This window comes from Mus caroli, unplaced genomic scaffold, assembly GCF_978045245.1.
Source record: "Mus caroli unplaced genomic scaffold, Mus_caroli_1 scaffold_4, whole genome shotgun sequence".
NCBI classification, from domain to species: domain Eukaryota; kingdom Metazoa; phylum Chordata; class Mammalia; order Rodentia; family Muridae; genus Mus; species Mus caroli.
This window is the reverse complement of record NW_028227259.1, coordinates 132958537-132974156: the sequence shown is the minus strand read 5'-3', so window position 1 is coordinate 132974156 and position 15620 is coordinate 132958537. Positions and strand designations below refer to the sequence as shown.

At 48.3% G+C, this 15620-nt stretch overlaps 1 protein-coding gene across 8 annotated transcripts in view; it reads left to right on the top strand.

The window, feature by feature from the left end:
* Window positions 1–15620, top strand: part of Rimbp2 (RIMS binding protein 2) — a 192179-nt gene that overhangs the window by 140584 nt on the left and 35975 nt on the right. For all 8 annotated transcript variants that reach the window (XM_029478015.2, XM_029478008.2, XM_085837207.1 and 5 more), the window contains 5 exons: window positions 2484–2688; window positions 5267–5403; window positions 6313–6389; window positions 8136–8245; window positions 11432–12244. In XM_029478015.2, coding sequence (XP_029333875.1) covers window positions 2484–2688; window positions 5267–5403; window positions 6313–6389; window positions 8136–8245; window positions 11432–12244 — 1342 coding nt within the window. The remainder of the gene's footprint in view (window positions 1–2483; window positions 2689–5266; window positions 5404–6312; window positions 6390–8135; window positions 8246–11431; window positions 12245–15620) is intronic.

Here is a 15620-nt window from a genome sequence, read left to right as displayed (position 1 = left end):
TGTGTACCATGTGCCTGCAATGCCCACAGAGGCCAGAAGAGGGCGCTGGACTGATTGGAACTCAAGTTACAAACAGTTGTGTGTTTCTGCGTGGGTGCTGGGACCTGAACCCAGGCTGTCTGGAACAGCAGCCAATGTTTGTTGTAACCACTGAGCCATTTCTCCAGCCCCACCTTTAAACACTTTGAATTTCAGTAACCAATACCATCTTTTTGCACTCCTTGTGCTTAGGAAAAAGTATGGCTATAAGGCTAGCATACAACAGGTCCACTTGTCTCTGGGGCCTCTGGACTAGCTGCTGGCGCCCTCTAGAGGCCAAACTGGGCCATGAGTACCCATAGAGCTAGAGGAATAGGCCAGACCTGATGTCTGAGCTGGTGATGCTCTCTGAATGCAGAGCCCCAGTCAATACTCCCTGACCATCCCTAGCTTTGGTAGAGTGACACACTACTTATTCATCTCTGAGGGCATAGCTTCTGTCTATCTGTCTAGCATCTGTATCAACCCTTTTATTCAGTAATAATTTTGGACTCATTAGAGCTTTAAAAAGCAGCAGGGACACTTTATAAGCTCCACCCTTCCCAGGTACCCCAGCCACAGTATTTTGCCCCGTCAGAGCAAGTCCAGGACCTGAGGCTTGAATGGTGCCAATCAGCCGAGCTCCAGCTGGCCTCGGACCTCACCACCTACTTGGCTCTCTTCTCATAGTATAGTTCTAGAGTCCCATTGCTGTTGCAGACCTGCATAGTTACAATCCATCTTCTGCCACCAGAGGACACCTACTCATGTTGCCCCTGAATAGTCACACCCTCCCCCAACCTGACGAGCACTGACCTGTTCCCGAATGCATAGCATTGAGATTTTGTGGTGTGGATAGAGAGTCCTCCTGCCTCTCCTCCTTAGGTCTGGCTATATGCGTAGGATGCTTAAGAGGTTCTTTTTGGAGTGTCAGAGGATACAGGTGCTATCTCCTCCTCACCCTCATACCCAGGAACCCCACTGGCCTCTGTGGGTACTCATGGCCCAGTTTGGTTACTCAGATGATCTGATGGCTTTCCCCTCATGGGGACATTTGATGCCACTCCCTCTGATGACCCTATCCTCATGTAGGATACTTGGATGCGTTAAGTAGGAGTGGAGCTGCTAGGGCCCACAGATCCTGAAGTCATCATCCCACACACGGATTCTGCCCTTGGAATCGCACCTGTCCTCACAGATCTCCCCAATGCTCTCCAGGACCCACCTGTGCCACAGAGCCCAGAGGTTCGGTTCTTTGCCGTCCTCTGAGACGACTGCTATCTTAAGCCAACCCCATTCAGCTTTTTAAAAAGAGGAACCCTGCTGATTTTTTTTAATGAATTGAAGAAATTAATTATAGGCTTGGGATCCGTTGTGGTTATTTTTGGAAACCCGTGATCACAGACATAAATAGCACCCGGTTCTGGATGAAAGAGCTGAGAGACTTAATGCTTATGGAACAAGGAAGAGGGAGAGGAGGAGGAGGGGGAGGAGGGGGAGGAGGAGGAGGATAAAGAGGAGGGGAAAGAGGTAAAGGAGGAGGAAGAAGAAAGGATGTGAAATTCTGCAAGAGCAGGGAGAGGATGTAGATTAGAAAGAAAAGAGATAAAGAAAGAGGAGCAAGAGGAGGAGGAGGAGGATGGGGAGGAGGAGGATGGAGACTGTCCACTCCTGAGCCATGATCAAGCCAGGTAGCAGACTGACTCAGCCATTTCCCCCCTACATTCCCACACGCCTGCAATAAAACAAGAATCTATTGAGCACCAGCTAGATACCTATGTTTGTATCAAATTCTTCTGAGAGCAGCAGGAAGCACACAGATTAAACCCTCTGTACGAGCCACACAGCACTCAGGAACAGCCTACCACACCTGTGCCCAAGGAGGGAGCTTGCTGGCTACCCTTTTCTTCCATGTGTTTGCCTGCCTGAAAGGTTCTTGTCTTTCCCTAGGCTTCATGGTGGTGTTAGCTAATGACAGTGGTGTTTCTAACCCAGTACCACATAGATACTCCCTGGTGTGGCTGCCAGCTGTGTTCTTCAGGGGTCTTCAGGCCCATGGGATGGGCACCCACTGAGATGGCATGGCATGATGGGTTGGTAGCTGGGCTGTTCCCAAGTCAGAACTGTTTCAGCCATACGCTCCAAATACCAAACAGTCATGCCAACCACAAAGTGCCCAGGCTGCACACAGAGCCTGGAACAATCCACACTTGGCTGGGAGTTGAGCGATGGCAAGATTTCTTGGCACATGTAGCTCCTCATGGTGGCCAACAGCCAGGCTGCCTTGTGAGGCTGGGCTCCTAGACACTGCTGTTCTGTGGAGGTGGAAGCAGACCCTGCCACACACAGGCACACAGCCTATCATATGCACGCACACTCACACTCTTAAAAGACACACATGCCCCGAGCACATCTGCACCACTGACTACCCCTTCGTTGATCACTGTTCTGCCTCTGCTGTGCAGTCCAAGGTCCGAGAGCTGGAAGAGAAATGCCGTGTGCAGAGTGAGCAGTTTAACTTGTTGTCCCGGGACCTGGAAAAGTTCCGGCAACACACTGGGAGTATTGACCTGCTGGGCAGCAGCTCAGTGGCCCTGCTGGATGTCCCCTTGGCCCCTGGCAAGCCTTTCCCTCAGTACATGAATGGACTAGCCACCTCCATCCACAAAGGTAAGTGATGGGTGCTCCCAACGGTTCCTGGAGGGTGCCTGTGGCTGAGAGTATAAGGACCTACTGCAGCAGGACTGAGGACAACCCAGGTTGCTCATTCTTAGAGTGGCTTGGATACTCCCATTTTCCCTGTGTTGGGGGAAGCATGTTTGTGTGGGTAAAGATGCACATGCAGGTGTGAGTACATGCATGTAGAGAGCAGAGGTCAACCTCTGGTGGTGTTCCCCAGGAACTATCCACCTTGCTTTTGTAAGTCAGGTATCTCATTGGTCTGGGGTGTGCTGATTAGCCTAGATGGCTATGAATGAACTCTAGGGATCTGATGGTCTCCATGGCCCCAGGGGTGTGCTGGGATTATGGGGTATGTTGCCATGTCTAGCTTCTTGCATGGATGCTGGAGACAGAAGTTAATTCCTCATTCAGGTTTAGCAAACACTATCAATTAAGCTATCCTCGAGCCCCTCCCTCCAGATTAAAGACTCATACTTGTAATCCAGCATTTGAGAGACTGATGCCAGAAAATTTCAGCTACTTCCGGAACAGCCTTGGCTATATTGCAAGACCCTGTCTTAAAAACAAAACCCCAAATTGTTGACTTCTTTTAATTAAGAGAGCTGAATGCCAGACTTCCTTTTGTAGCTGTATTAAGATAATTTCCAATCTCTCCTGGTCCTTATCAAAATGGAGAAGTGCTTCTGGTGCTATGATTATTATCATTGTTGTTGTTGTTATAAAACTAGGCAATGCTCGTTGTTCTGTGTCATCATCAATGGGGTTCTTCCCCTCAGCCTCTCAGCTCTTGCATCTTTCCTTCTAGCTCTTGCATTGCAGAGACTGACAAACAACATCAGTGGCTGTTGCTATGAGAAACAAGATGGACGGGATGGGATGGCCCACACCTCTCTCTTTGTTTACTGAGCCTAGTGTACCCAGGAGGTGTCTGGGTGCCAAGGCTGTGAAGTCTGTTAAATGACAGGGTCCCATGGGAAGCCCTGCTCAGATGCAAGATGTCAGATAGGCTATAAGGTGGCCTCCAGCCCACACGGATGCTTGTAGGTGGATGGTGAGCTAGAATGAGGCTGGCACATGGATAGCTGGGCTCAGTACCAACTGGAGAACATATTCAAACTGTGAAAGGCACAAACTAGCTTCTGCCTCCCCACCCCCTATAAATGTATGGAGATCCTAGCTGCAAGGGAGTCAGGCAGATCATGCCCCTAGCATGGCAAAATCCTAGGAGGTCATCTGAGGCAGAGCTGAAGGTTTCTTGTGGGGAATAATCAAATGGCCACCTCTACCTGGCACGTGTCTAGTCCTGACTCAGAAGGAATGCAAGTGGTTGGCACCAGCCACAGGTGTGCTCATGAGGCCCCTCCCTTTCTGAGACTTTATAGACAGTTCATGGCTGCTGTGTGAGAGGCGTATGATAGCCCCTGCCCCATCATGTTTCAGTAGGTAGTTAAGTATTGCTGGGAGAGACATTTTCTTCTGTGGTGTAGCTGTTTGCAAGTGCTCCCTGCTCTTCTAATTAGCTCTATTTAAACGTGTTGGCTCATCAGGACAGACCCTTAAAGATGTATTCATGTGCTCTGGGACCCAGAGCATAGGCTTCCTGACTACTTGGGAAGAGTATAGTGTGATTAACTGTGGATGCAGAATTGCATGGCAGGACCTAAACCTATTCACCCGGAAGCCCGGGACTTCCCACTAATGCTTCAACATCTTCCTACTCTCTTGCCCTACTGGTCAGCCTTTACTCTCTGCTGTGACATCATCAGAGTCCACATGTGACTGGGCCAGTTTGGTCTGCATCTTCTGGTGCCTGGATTATCTTTTTCTTTTTTTTTTCTTTTTTTTTTTTTTTTTGGTTTTTCGAGACAGGGTTTCTCTGTGTAGCCCTGGCTGTCCTGGCACTCACTTTGTAGACCAGGCTGGCCTCGAACTCAGAAATCCGCCTGCCTCTGCCTCCCAAGTGCTGGGATTAAAGGCGTGCGCCACCACGCCTGGCGCCTGGATTATCTTATTTTATATAAGGCACTCCAGGTTTTTCCGTGCTAATGGGAGCGGCAAAATTTTCCTCTTGGACAGGTTGCCACTTTTTAATTTAATTAAATTTAATTTTTGAATTTATTTTTTTTTTTTTGGTCAAAGTGATTACGAACTTTAACATTGATATGATCAGAGAAACAGTTATCATGCAGGAGGGGGGAAAACTACATTGTAGCCCTGGGTACAGCTTCACTCAGGTACCCTTGATGATGTCACAGAAAGTCCAGACTCTGCCTCTCTGTATTATAGTGCCCAGCTCTGTGGGTACACTCCTCCTGGTATCAGGCTGTGTGTGTGTCACTGGGCCTTACAGCCCCTCGATTTCAAGTCAACAGAAGGGAAGGCCCCTGCACTCAGGATGCACTGACCCTTTCTCAATGAACCTTCTTTTGTCTCAGATCACAGGTCACCACCAGGCCCTCAGTACAGCCAGCCTGTATGCTGCCCACAGTGAGACCAGCCTGAGGGGATTAATATGTGGGTGACTCGCCTGCCTCCTTCCCTCATCCATTCCCCTGTTCCCATCCAGGTCATGAGGGCCCCACTGGACACTACTCTGTGATTGGTGACTATATTCCGCTGTCTGGGGACAAGCTGGAGTCTCCGTGTGTGAAGCCCTCCTTCCTGTTGCGATCCAGCAGCCCAAGATGCAGATTTGAGTCCGAGGTGAGTCCTACCTAGTCAGCTCTAGGCTGTATCTGGGAGGCACCTATGGCCCTGCCTCCTCCTTTTGCCCACTCACCTTGGCCCCTCCATTGTTCCTATTGATTTTCCACACCCATCCTTAGTGACTCAGCAGGTGCCAGAAATCACTACTGTTTACAGACAGAGGAGACTCGGGGTATCAGCACTGTATCAGCATCCAGTCAGCAAGGTCCCGGGTAGGGTTCTGAAGACAGCAGCAGAACAGGGTGTGTGGACTTGTAATGGCACAGGGAAGGGCTGTGAAACCAGGAAGGCTTCTCGGTGGTGTCACCGAGACACCAGGAGCATGGTTGGCTGAGTGGAGCTGGGAAATTGGGGAGGAGGGGATAGATGTGGGCTTTGGTCCCTTGCGTGCACAGAGAAGGGATAACAGGGGGATGGTGGTGGGGAGCTTGCCTTCCTCGGGACACTGTTACTCAGTTTCCCTCTCAGCCCTCTGAGAAAAGACCACATGCCCCTGGCATTATTGCAGTAGGGAACTCTGGGCACAGCATCCTTCAGCTCCGCAGACCCCGAGACAGCAGGGAAAAGTGTGAAATGAAGGTTCTCCTGGTGGCTCCTTTACTGTAGCCCTCCTTGGCTTCCTGAATGCCACTTGGAGATGGCGAATTCGGCCCTCCATAGCAAGAGCCCTCTGAAAGCAGAGGACATGGTCACCTCTGCCTTCCATAAGCTACTTGGCGGCATGGCATTCAGGTGTCTTAGTGGGGTGGGGGTGGGGGGGCATCCAAGTCTCTGCCGATGTTTAGTGTAGGATTCCCAGCAGATGTCTGTGGAAGTGGATCCCACTTCATAAGCGTTTCACGGGCTGGGGGTGGGACACAGAGTCTTTAGTATCAGTCAATGGAAACCACGATCACTGCTTCACAGATGGACAATGACCGGAACTCTAACAACTCCAAGCAAAGCAGCTCGGGGAAGGTGCACCTGTGTGTGGCCCGCTACAGGTAGGAATGTGACGCCCCCCCCCACCCCAACCCACACTGAGTGCTGGGGCAGAAGAAGCTGGTGAGAGGCACGGAACGCACAGGCCTCTGAGCTTCTGTGATTCAGGGTCTCAAACTGAGCACACAGGGGCTCACTCCCTCGCGTCTCCGGATGTCAGCAGATGCACCGAGGTGTCCTGGCCATGCTCCAGGAAGACTCAAAGAGAGGGTGTTGGGGCCTTCTCAGGTTCTGGTGGCCCCAGTGCTCCTGGCTGTTGCTGTATCCCTCTAGGCTCTGTCTCCACCTTCCCATGGCCCCCTCTTCTGGGTGTGTTATTGTGTCTTATGCATTCATGTTTACCCTGCCTAGTGAGATGTTTTCTCACCTGGGTGCCTCGCTGTGAAGGAGGCCACATTCACAGAGACTTGTGACAAGTCTTTATGGGGGGACACCATTCAACCCACAACAGGTGACAAAACAGAATGTCACAGGGGATATGCTCAGAGCCTCCATTCCCCATCTTCTAAAATCTAGCAGAAATCTCAGGCATCATATTTTAGAAGTACTCAGTAGGGCATACAGTTGATCAAACAAATGCAGTTTCTAGAATTTCTTCTTTGGGAAAGTGTGCTAAGATACATCATCAGGACATCTGCTGGGACACGGCATACATTAGCCAGGAATTAGAAACAGTGTCTACATTATCCACATCTGACATTAGGAAACCAGTTCGATAAAGTTTGGTGATCAGCAGAATACTATACTTTAACTACAAAGATGTCTTAGTTAGGGTTTCATTGCTGTGAAGAGACATCATGACCAAGACAACTCTTATAAAGACATTTAATTGGGGCTGGTTTACAGTTGCAGAGGTTCAGTCCATTATCATGGCAGGAAGCATGGCAGCGTGCAGGCAGACATGGTGCTGGAGCAGCTGAGAGTTCTACATCTTGATCCAAAAGCAGCCAGAAGAGACTCTTCCGCCCTAGGTAGAGCTTAAGCATAGGACCTCAAAGCCCACCCCCACAGTGACTCACTTCCTCCAACAAGGCCACACCCCTAATAGTGCCACTTCCTATGGGCCAAGCATATTTAAACCACCACAAAAGGCAATGGCAGACTTCATGGGGTAGAAATATAGTATGCTACATTGTAAGGCAAAAAAAAAAAAAAAAAAAACCAAAACAAAAACAAAAACAACAGTTAAGTAGTATGTCTAATGTTGTTCTAACTTAGTGGGTTGATAGATATTTAAAGGTAACACAATTGGTTCAGAGAAATGGCTCAGCTGTCAAGAGCACAAAATAGGCTTCCAGAGGACCCAGGTTCAATTCCAAGTACCAACATCAGGCAGCTCACAATTACTTGTAACTCCAGCTCGAGGGGATCCAGTGTCCTCTTCCACAGATACTGCACACACATGTGCACATATACATGTCCAGGCACATACACAGAAAGAAAGAAATCATTAAAAATAAAAGCAACAACATTCATTTTCTTTGTACTAGCTCATTAGTTTGGAAATGTGAAGTTCAGGTGCAAGAGACACACGGGAACAAGCTGTCTGGACAAGATGGCAGACTTAAAGAGATCTCAATGGCTTTAATTACCTTTAACCTATTGGTGTGAGCTTGCCAGAGAAAGCTTGAGAGGAGGCACAGGATCTCGCTAGCACGAGCCATGACACCATTAGTGATGTAATAGGTACATGGAACCTGACAGTCCTTGGCTAGGGCTACTGACTTACAAACTGTTTCTCCCTGCAGTTACAACCCCTTCGATGGGCCCAATGAGAACCCAGAAGCTGAGCTGCCTCTCACGGCGGGAAAGTACCTCTATGTCTATGGGGACATGGATGAAGATGGGTTCTATGAAGGTCTGTGGATGCGCTGTGGTTGGTGGGCACTGACTTGGTCCATGCAGAAGACCAGCTTGCCAGGGTCCTGGGAGATGCGCCAGCCTCCCACATGTTCTGGTTGCTTGCTTTCTGTTCTGTCACTCCCTGATTGCCTGGACAGTGGAGCTGGCTTTCTGAGTGTTAATGGCAGTAGGTGGCTGGCACTTGGGAGTCTTGGCAGAGCTGCTGGGCAGCTGTGTGCTGGCACTGATGGATGCTGTGTAGTCATTTCTCATTTTCCATGGGAAGCAGGTTGACACTCAACCTCAAGGATGCTCCAGCCCTTTTTAAAATCATGGAGTGTTTGCACATAGCCTGGGTGTCTCCTCCTGTGCACTGGGACTCCTTCCTAGGTGGCTTCTAACACACACACACACACACACACACACACACACACACACACACACCACTGAAAACACCCTGTACATATTCTCTGTACATGTTCTATACAGACCAACATTAAAAAAAATCTTTTCTATCTTCTGAGGACAGGGTGCTGGTGGAAACTAAGGGCCACCATACTCCCCAAAGTGCCCACCTTCCTATCCTTTCTGCTGGAGTTATCATGTGACCTAAGTGTGATTTTTATATCCACAGGGGCCTCAAGATTCTTGTTGTCTCAGGGGGTCCAGCTTCATATCCCTATACCCCTCTCATACTCTAGTCACCCCTAGAGTTTATAGAAAGGAACTAGGCTCTGTCCTCCCAGAAGGCCTTAGTTTTGTTGGCTTTTAGCCCATGACAGTGGTACTTGTGGGTGCCCTGCTTCCCAAATCAGCTTTATGGTTTTATTTTATTTTATTCTTGTGTATGAGCATTTTGCCTGCATGTATGTCTGTGCACATGTGTGCTGTGCCTGTGGGGGCCTGAAGAAGGCATCAGATCCCCTGATACTAGGGTGGCAGGTGGTTGTGAGCCATTCTGTGGGTGCTGGGTCTTGAACCCAGGTCCCCTGGAAGAGTAACCCATGCTCTGAAGTACTGAGTCATCTCTCCAGATCCCACTTTCTGATTCTAGATGGGAGCTGGCCATCCCCTGGCCTCCTGCTCTGTGGGAAAGCCTTGTCTCTCCCTAGTCTCCTGAGCGGGAGGGACCTTTGTTGAGTTGTTTTTCTCTTCCATGAGCTTGAATTGTTTCTCAGAGTACCTGGGAGTTCTGGGACTCGCTTTCAGGATGCCCACTTAAGGAAGGTTGCATCAGATAAGGCCAAGTGAGTGGGCAACCCTCACCCTGGGGCAGTGCTGTGGCTCAGGCTGTACCTCTCCAGCGAATCTCACTGTAGGGTCAACAGAATGCCCAGCTCCACTGTCAGATGGCCTGGTTGGAGTCCCTGAAAATTTCCCATCATGCTTTGTGCCTAGCTAAAGGCTCTGAGGACCTCACTCAAAGAAGTTCCGAAACTCGAGCTTTTATGGTCTGTGACAGTGGGACTTGCTTCTGTTCTCTGTGCCTCAGTCTATCCCATAGCAATAGCCTTCACTAGTCACTGTGACTGGAAGGTAGCATTGCATGCTAGGAAGTGCTTGGAATGGAGCCTGGAACATTGCTCATTAAATGGCGGATACTGTTGTCACTGTCCCCATCACAGCCACCATCCCTATACCCACCATCACCACCACCACAATTACCTCATCGCCTGCATCTCCAATGCCACCACCGTCACAATTTCATCACCATCACCATCACCACCAGCACCATTTTCACCACCACTACCATATTACTATTATTTCCACCATCACCCCCATGATTATCATTGTTATCAACATCAGCACCACCATCACTTCCATGGGCCAGACTTCTTTAGTATAAAAGGATTGACTGCCTCAAGACCCATACCCTAAGTAGAGGTTAGGAACAGAATATGAATCCTCATTGAGTGGCAGGCTTTCCCTCTACAGGCCATGTCACAGATTCCCCCAAAGGGGGTCTGGTAGGAAACAAACTAAGAGGTCATGGTGCTCCAGCCTCCTAGGGTCACTTGGTCTCTCTTGAGATATTCTGTAATGAGTAGGGATGATAGCACTTTGGTTTTCTGCTGGAACACAAAGCTCTTCTGCATAGTTACTTTTGACAGTTTCTGCTGTGCACACCTGTGCACACATACATACAACACACACATAAACACACATACACAAAGGCATGTGCATGCATACTTACATAGGCACACATATACACACATACATACACATATGCATGCATGTGCACAGACACACAGACATGTGCACACACACATGCACACATACCTACACACATATGCACAGACACACACAGACATGTGCATGCACATACACACATACATGTACACATACATACTCACATACATACACATGTGCACAGGCACACGCACAGACATGTGCATGCACATACATACATGGACACATACAAGCACACATACATACACACATACATGCATACACACATACATACACATATGCACAGGCACACACACAGACATGTGCATGCACATGCACACATATGTATGCATGCATACATACATGCATACATATACACATACACACACATATACACATACACACACAGGCACATGAACGCATATATACACACACATAGAGAGGCATGTATGTGTGGGTGCATATACACCAGCACACACATGCACACTCATGCACATACACAAAGAATTAGGCTGCTCTACAGAAGCCACCTGTATAGTATTTGCTTATGCCACTCACAACTTAGAAGACGACTCTGAAGCCCAGTCCAGTGTGTTCATTTCCCATCAGGCAGACACTAGAAACACAGATGTTCCTGAGGTTGACTTAGTAGGAGCCACCTTCCCATCCCTGATCACGTGATCACTTGATAAAAAATTATGCGTATTTATTAATCTCCCCAAGCCATAGATTTGACATGTTTGTCTGTCCTAGCATTTATTGAGCACTAACTGTGTGCCAGGGTTCTCCCAGTGCAGGGCATTCAGTCAGCATGAGTTTCTACTCCTTACTAAACAGCTTCCCGGTTCCTGGTGTGTGCTTGGTGTGTACAGCCAGATTCTCATAGGGTTGAACCAGGAAACCACACTGGGCAATGGGTGGGGTTATTGCAGGCAGAGGGCATGGAGGGGACAGGCATGCGGACTATGTGTCAGTGCTGTGGAGCTCAGGGTCCTAGAGGACGGTGAATGATATCTGTCCTTGTACCCAACAGGAGAGCTTCTGGATGGGCAAAGGGGCTTGGTGCCTTCCAACTTTGTGGATTTTATCCAGGACAATGAGTCGCGGCTGGCTGGTACTCTGGGGAGTGAGCAGGACCAGAACTTTCTCAACCACTCTGGCATCAGTCTGGAGCGCGACAGCATCCTTCACCTTCACTCCCCAACTCAAGTGGACTCGGGGATCACCGACAATGGTGGGGGGACCCTGGACGTGAACATCGACGACATCGGAGAAGACACTGTGCCTTACCCTAGGAAAATCACCCTTATCAAACAGCTTGCCAAAAGTGTCATCGTGGGCTGGGAGCCCCCTGCTGTGCCTCCTGGCTGGGGCACCGTGAGCAGTTATAATGTGCTGGTGGACAAAGAGACACGCATGAGCCTTGCCCTGGGTAGGAGAACTAAGGCGCTGATCGAGAAACTTAACACAGCTGCCTGCACCTACCGCATCTCCGTGCAGTGCGTCACGAGCCGGGGAAACTCGGACGAGCTGCAGTGCACTCTGCTGGTGGGCAAGGATGTGGTGGTGGCACCGTCCCAGCTGCGTGTGGACAACATCACACAGATCTCTGCCCAGCTCTCGTGGCTGCCGACCAACAGTAACTACAGCCATATCATCTTCCTCAACGAAGAGGAACTGGACATCGTGAAGGCAGCCAGGTACAAGTACCAATTCTTCAACCTCAGGCCTAATATGGCCTACAAGGTGAAGGTCTTGGCCCAGCCACACCAGATGCCCTGGCAGCTGCCGCTGGAGCAGAGAGAAAAGAAGGAGGCCTGTGTGGAGTTCTCCACGCTGCCTGCAGGTGAGCCATGTCTTCATGGGGGGGAGGAGGGGTCCATGAAGGAAGGATACCAGGGCATACACTGCATGGTTAGGGAAAGGCAAGAGGAGGTGACCACAGGAGTCTGTGTTATCCTTGAAAGCCCTCAAATGCCCTGGCAAGTTCTGAATGTGGTGCCTCTTCATGGGCTTAGAGTTGGCTCTTGGATAGCATTTGGGGCCATGCTCTTAGTACTTGGTCTGTCATGGGCTGTCCTGTAATATAATAGACAGGAAGGGAATGAGGTCACCTCTGGGAGCGGACAGCTACACTCTACACCTCACACCTCCTCCAACAACACACAAGGGGAATCAGTTGAAGAGCTTACACTTCAAATGCTTTCCCTTCTTTTTTGGTTTTCATTATAAATAAATACTCACTGATGAATGATGCAAAGGATGGAGTGGTTCACCAGAGCTGCCTCAGGGCTGACCTATCTCTCCTCTGTCTTCTTGGCTGTAACTGGGAGAAAGTGTGACCCCTTTTACCCTCTCCAATACTCGTCAGAGATAAGACACATCAATCAGACTTCTGGAGGTCTCCTGGTATAGACAGGACTCAGGACTCTTATGTTAGTGAACTGATGCTCCACTCTGCTTGAGTGTTTATGATACCTGCAGTTGCACACCCTGTACATACTTGTACATCCTAATAGGCTTCTGAGGTGGAGGCAGCCCACACAAGTGTAGGGCACACACATACATGGATACACTTGACGGTGTTTGTATGTCCAAGAGAAGAATAAAAGACGAGGTGTTATCCTGTCTTTGGGAAAGAAGTCATGTCCTGAAAACTTGGTCATGCCTATGTACAGGTCACTGCTTAAGAGAAGGTATAAAGGAGTGTCCATTGGCCCCATCCCTGTGGGGCTGAATTTGCAGCCTACCTAGGAGGGATGTTTTAGAAGTGAGGGTGAACCTGAGCTCTTGGTGAGAGAGGAGAGGAGTGTCTCTGTTAGTGTCTCCCATGCAAATCAAAATGAGTCCTTTACTTGCAACAGAGTTCTGATGTAAGGAAAGGTTTCCACCAGGATTGCTTTGTTGCTGGCTCCTAGGTGTGATGAATGAGAAAACAGTGTAATCGTTTATTGTTGCCTATTGGTCACAAGAACTATGTGTTCTAGTTAGCTTGAGCTCTCAACTTGACACAGCCACAGTCATGTTGGAGGGGAGCCTTGAGGAACTGCTTAGATCCAATTGGCCTGTAGCCATGACAGTGGGAGATTGTCTTGGTTGTTAATTGGTGCAAGAGTGTTCAGCCCACTGTAGGAGGCACCATTCCCTAGGCAGGTAGCCATAGGCTGTATATGAAAGCTAGCTAAGTAGGAGCCAAAGAGCTAGCCAGTAATTAGAGTTCCTCCATGGCTTCTACTTGCCATGAATCCTTTCAGTGATGGGATGAGACCTAGAAGTGTAAGTCAAATAACCCCTTTCCTCGCCCAAATTGTTCACCAGTGTTTTATCACAACCACAGAAAGGAAACGAGAACGCTGCTCGTTATCAGGATCTGACACTTCCTTTCTATCCCCAGTGTGCCCAGAGTTTTTATCAAGATTGAATTAAATTTTCATTAATCTCCATCTATCATGTCATGATTATTCTTATTCAGCTAATATGGTGATTATACCGCTTTGAATAACTTCACACTTCTAAGGTGGAACTTTACCTAGTGTTTATGGCTAGATGAGACTTGTTTTAAATGACTTATTTTTAATTATGTGTGTGTGTGTGTGTGTGTGTGTGTGTGTATGTGTTTGTGTGTTTGCATGGGTATGTGAGCCATGTGTATGCAGTTACCCAAGGAAGCCAGAAGAGGGCATCAGATCCCTAGAGCTGGTGTTACAAGTGGTTGAGAGCCACCTGATGCCAGTGTTGGAAACTGGACTCGGGTCCTCTAGAAGAGCAACAGGTACTCTTAACCACTGAGCCTCTCTCCAATCCCACTGGAGAGTTTTGCATCTATGTTCATGAAGGATATTTGTGTACCATTGTCTTGTAATGTCCTTTGGTTTGGGTGCCAGACCTCCACTGAGCTCATGCAGTGACTGGGGAATCCTGTCATCTGAAAGCGTCTGCGCAGTTTTTAGGCACTAGCATTGTCTCGCTTTAACATTTGATGGATGCAATGGAAGGTATGCAGACCCATTGTTTTCTTTGAAAACGTGCTGGAAGTTTCAGGGTTAAGGTAGTTAATAGACACCGGGTTATTTTGCTTTTGCATCTCTTATTTGTCATTTTGGATTATGTACATTTCTTTAACTTTATAATATTACAATCATCCCTCTTCCCTTTCCCTCCCTCCAAACCATCCTATATACCCATCCCTGCTCTTACACACATACACACACACACACACACACACACTAAACACAGCCTTCTCTGTCTATGTACTATTATTTGCGTGGCTGACCATTTGGTATCGGGTAGCTAGTTGGTGTACTCTTCTCTGAGGAAGGCTGTTTCTCCTCCTGTTACCATTCCTTAATTGCCTGTAGTTCTTTGTGTAGAGTTGAAGTCTCACAGGCCAAGTGTGGTATTTTAAGGGATTTCCTTACAGGCTCTCACTAGATAGCCCTGGCTGGCCTGGAACTAACAGAGATCCTCCTGCCTCTGCTTCCCTAAGGCTGTATGTCACCATGGCCAGCCTTATATTATCCTTTAAGAATCTTTAGATTCATAATCACACCTTCCCTTGAATTCCTGTTGGAAATTTACATTTGTCTCTTCTGAAGAGAATTGTGTTTGTTGAAGCTTTTGACTTGGCTGACTTTTGCTTTTTATGATTTTAGATCAGATTTTCCTTTTTCTGTTGATTTGGGGCCTTACCTGGCTCTCCGTCTTGGCCCATATTTTCTTTCTTCTTCTTCTTCTTCTTCTTCTTCTTCTTCTTCTTCTTCTTCTTCTTCTTCTTCTTCTTCTTCTTCTTCTTCTTCTTCTTCTTCTTCTTCTTCTTCTTTCTTCTTTCTTCTTCTTCTTTCTTCTTCTTCTTCTTTCTTCTTCTTCTTCTCCTCCTCCTCCTCCTCCTCCTTCTTCTTCTTCTTTTTGGTTTTTGAGACAGGGTTTCTCTGTGTAGCCCTGGCTGTCCTGGAACTCACTTTGTAGCTCAGGCTGGCCTCGAACTCAGAAATCTGCCTGCCTCTGCCTCCCTAGTGCTGGGATTAAAGACGTGTGCCACTATGCCCAGCTGGCACCTGTTTCTAGGTGAAACAGAGAACTAACTGAAAGTTGTTGTTTTCTAAATATAAATATTTAGACACGCAAGCTTCGCTATTCTTTATCCACATGTTCTTTTTGTTATTGTTAAGTATATTCTCATTATCCAGTTAGACCCTTCATGACTCTAATTATGAGCAGACTAG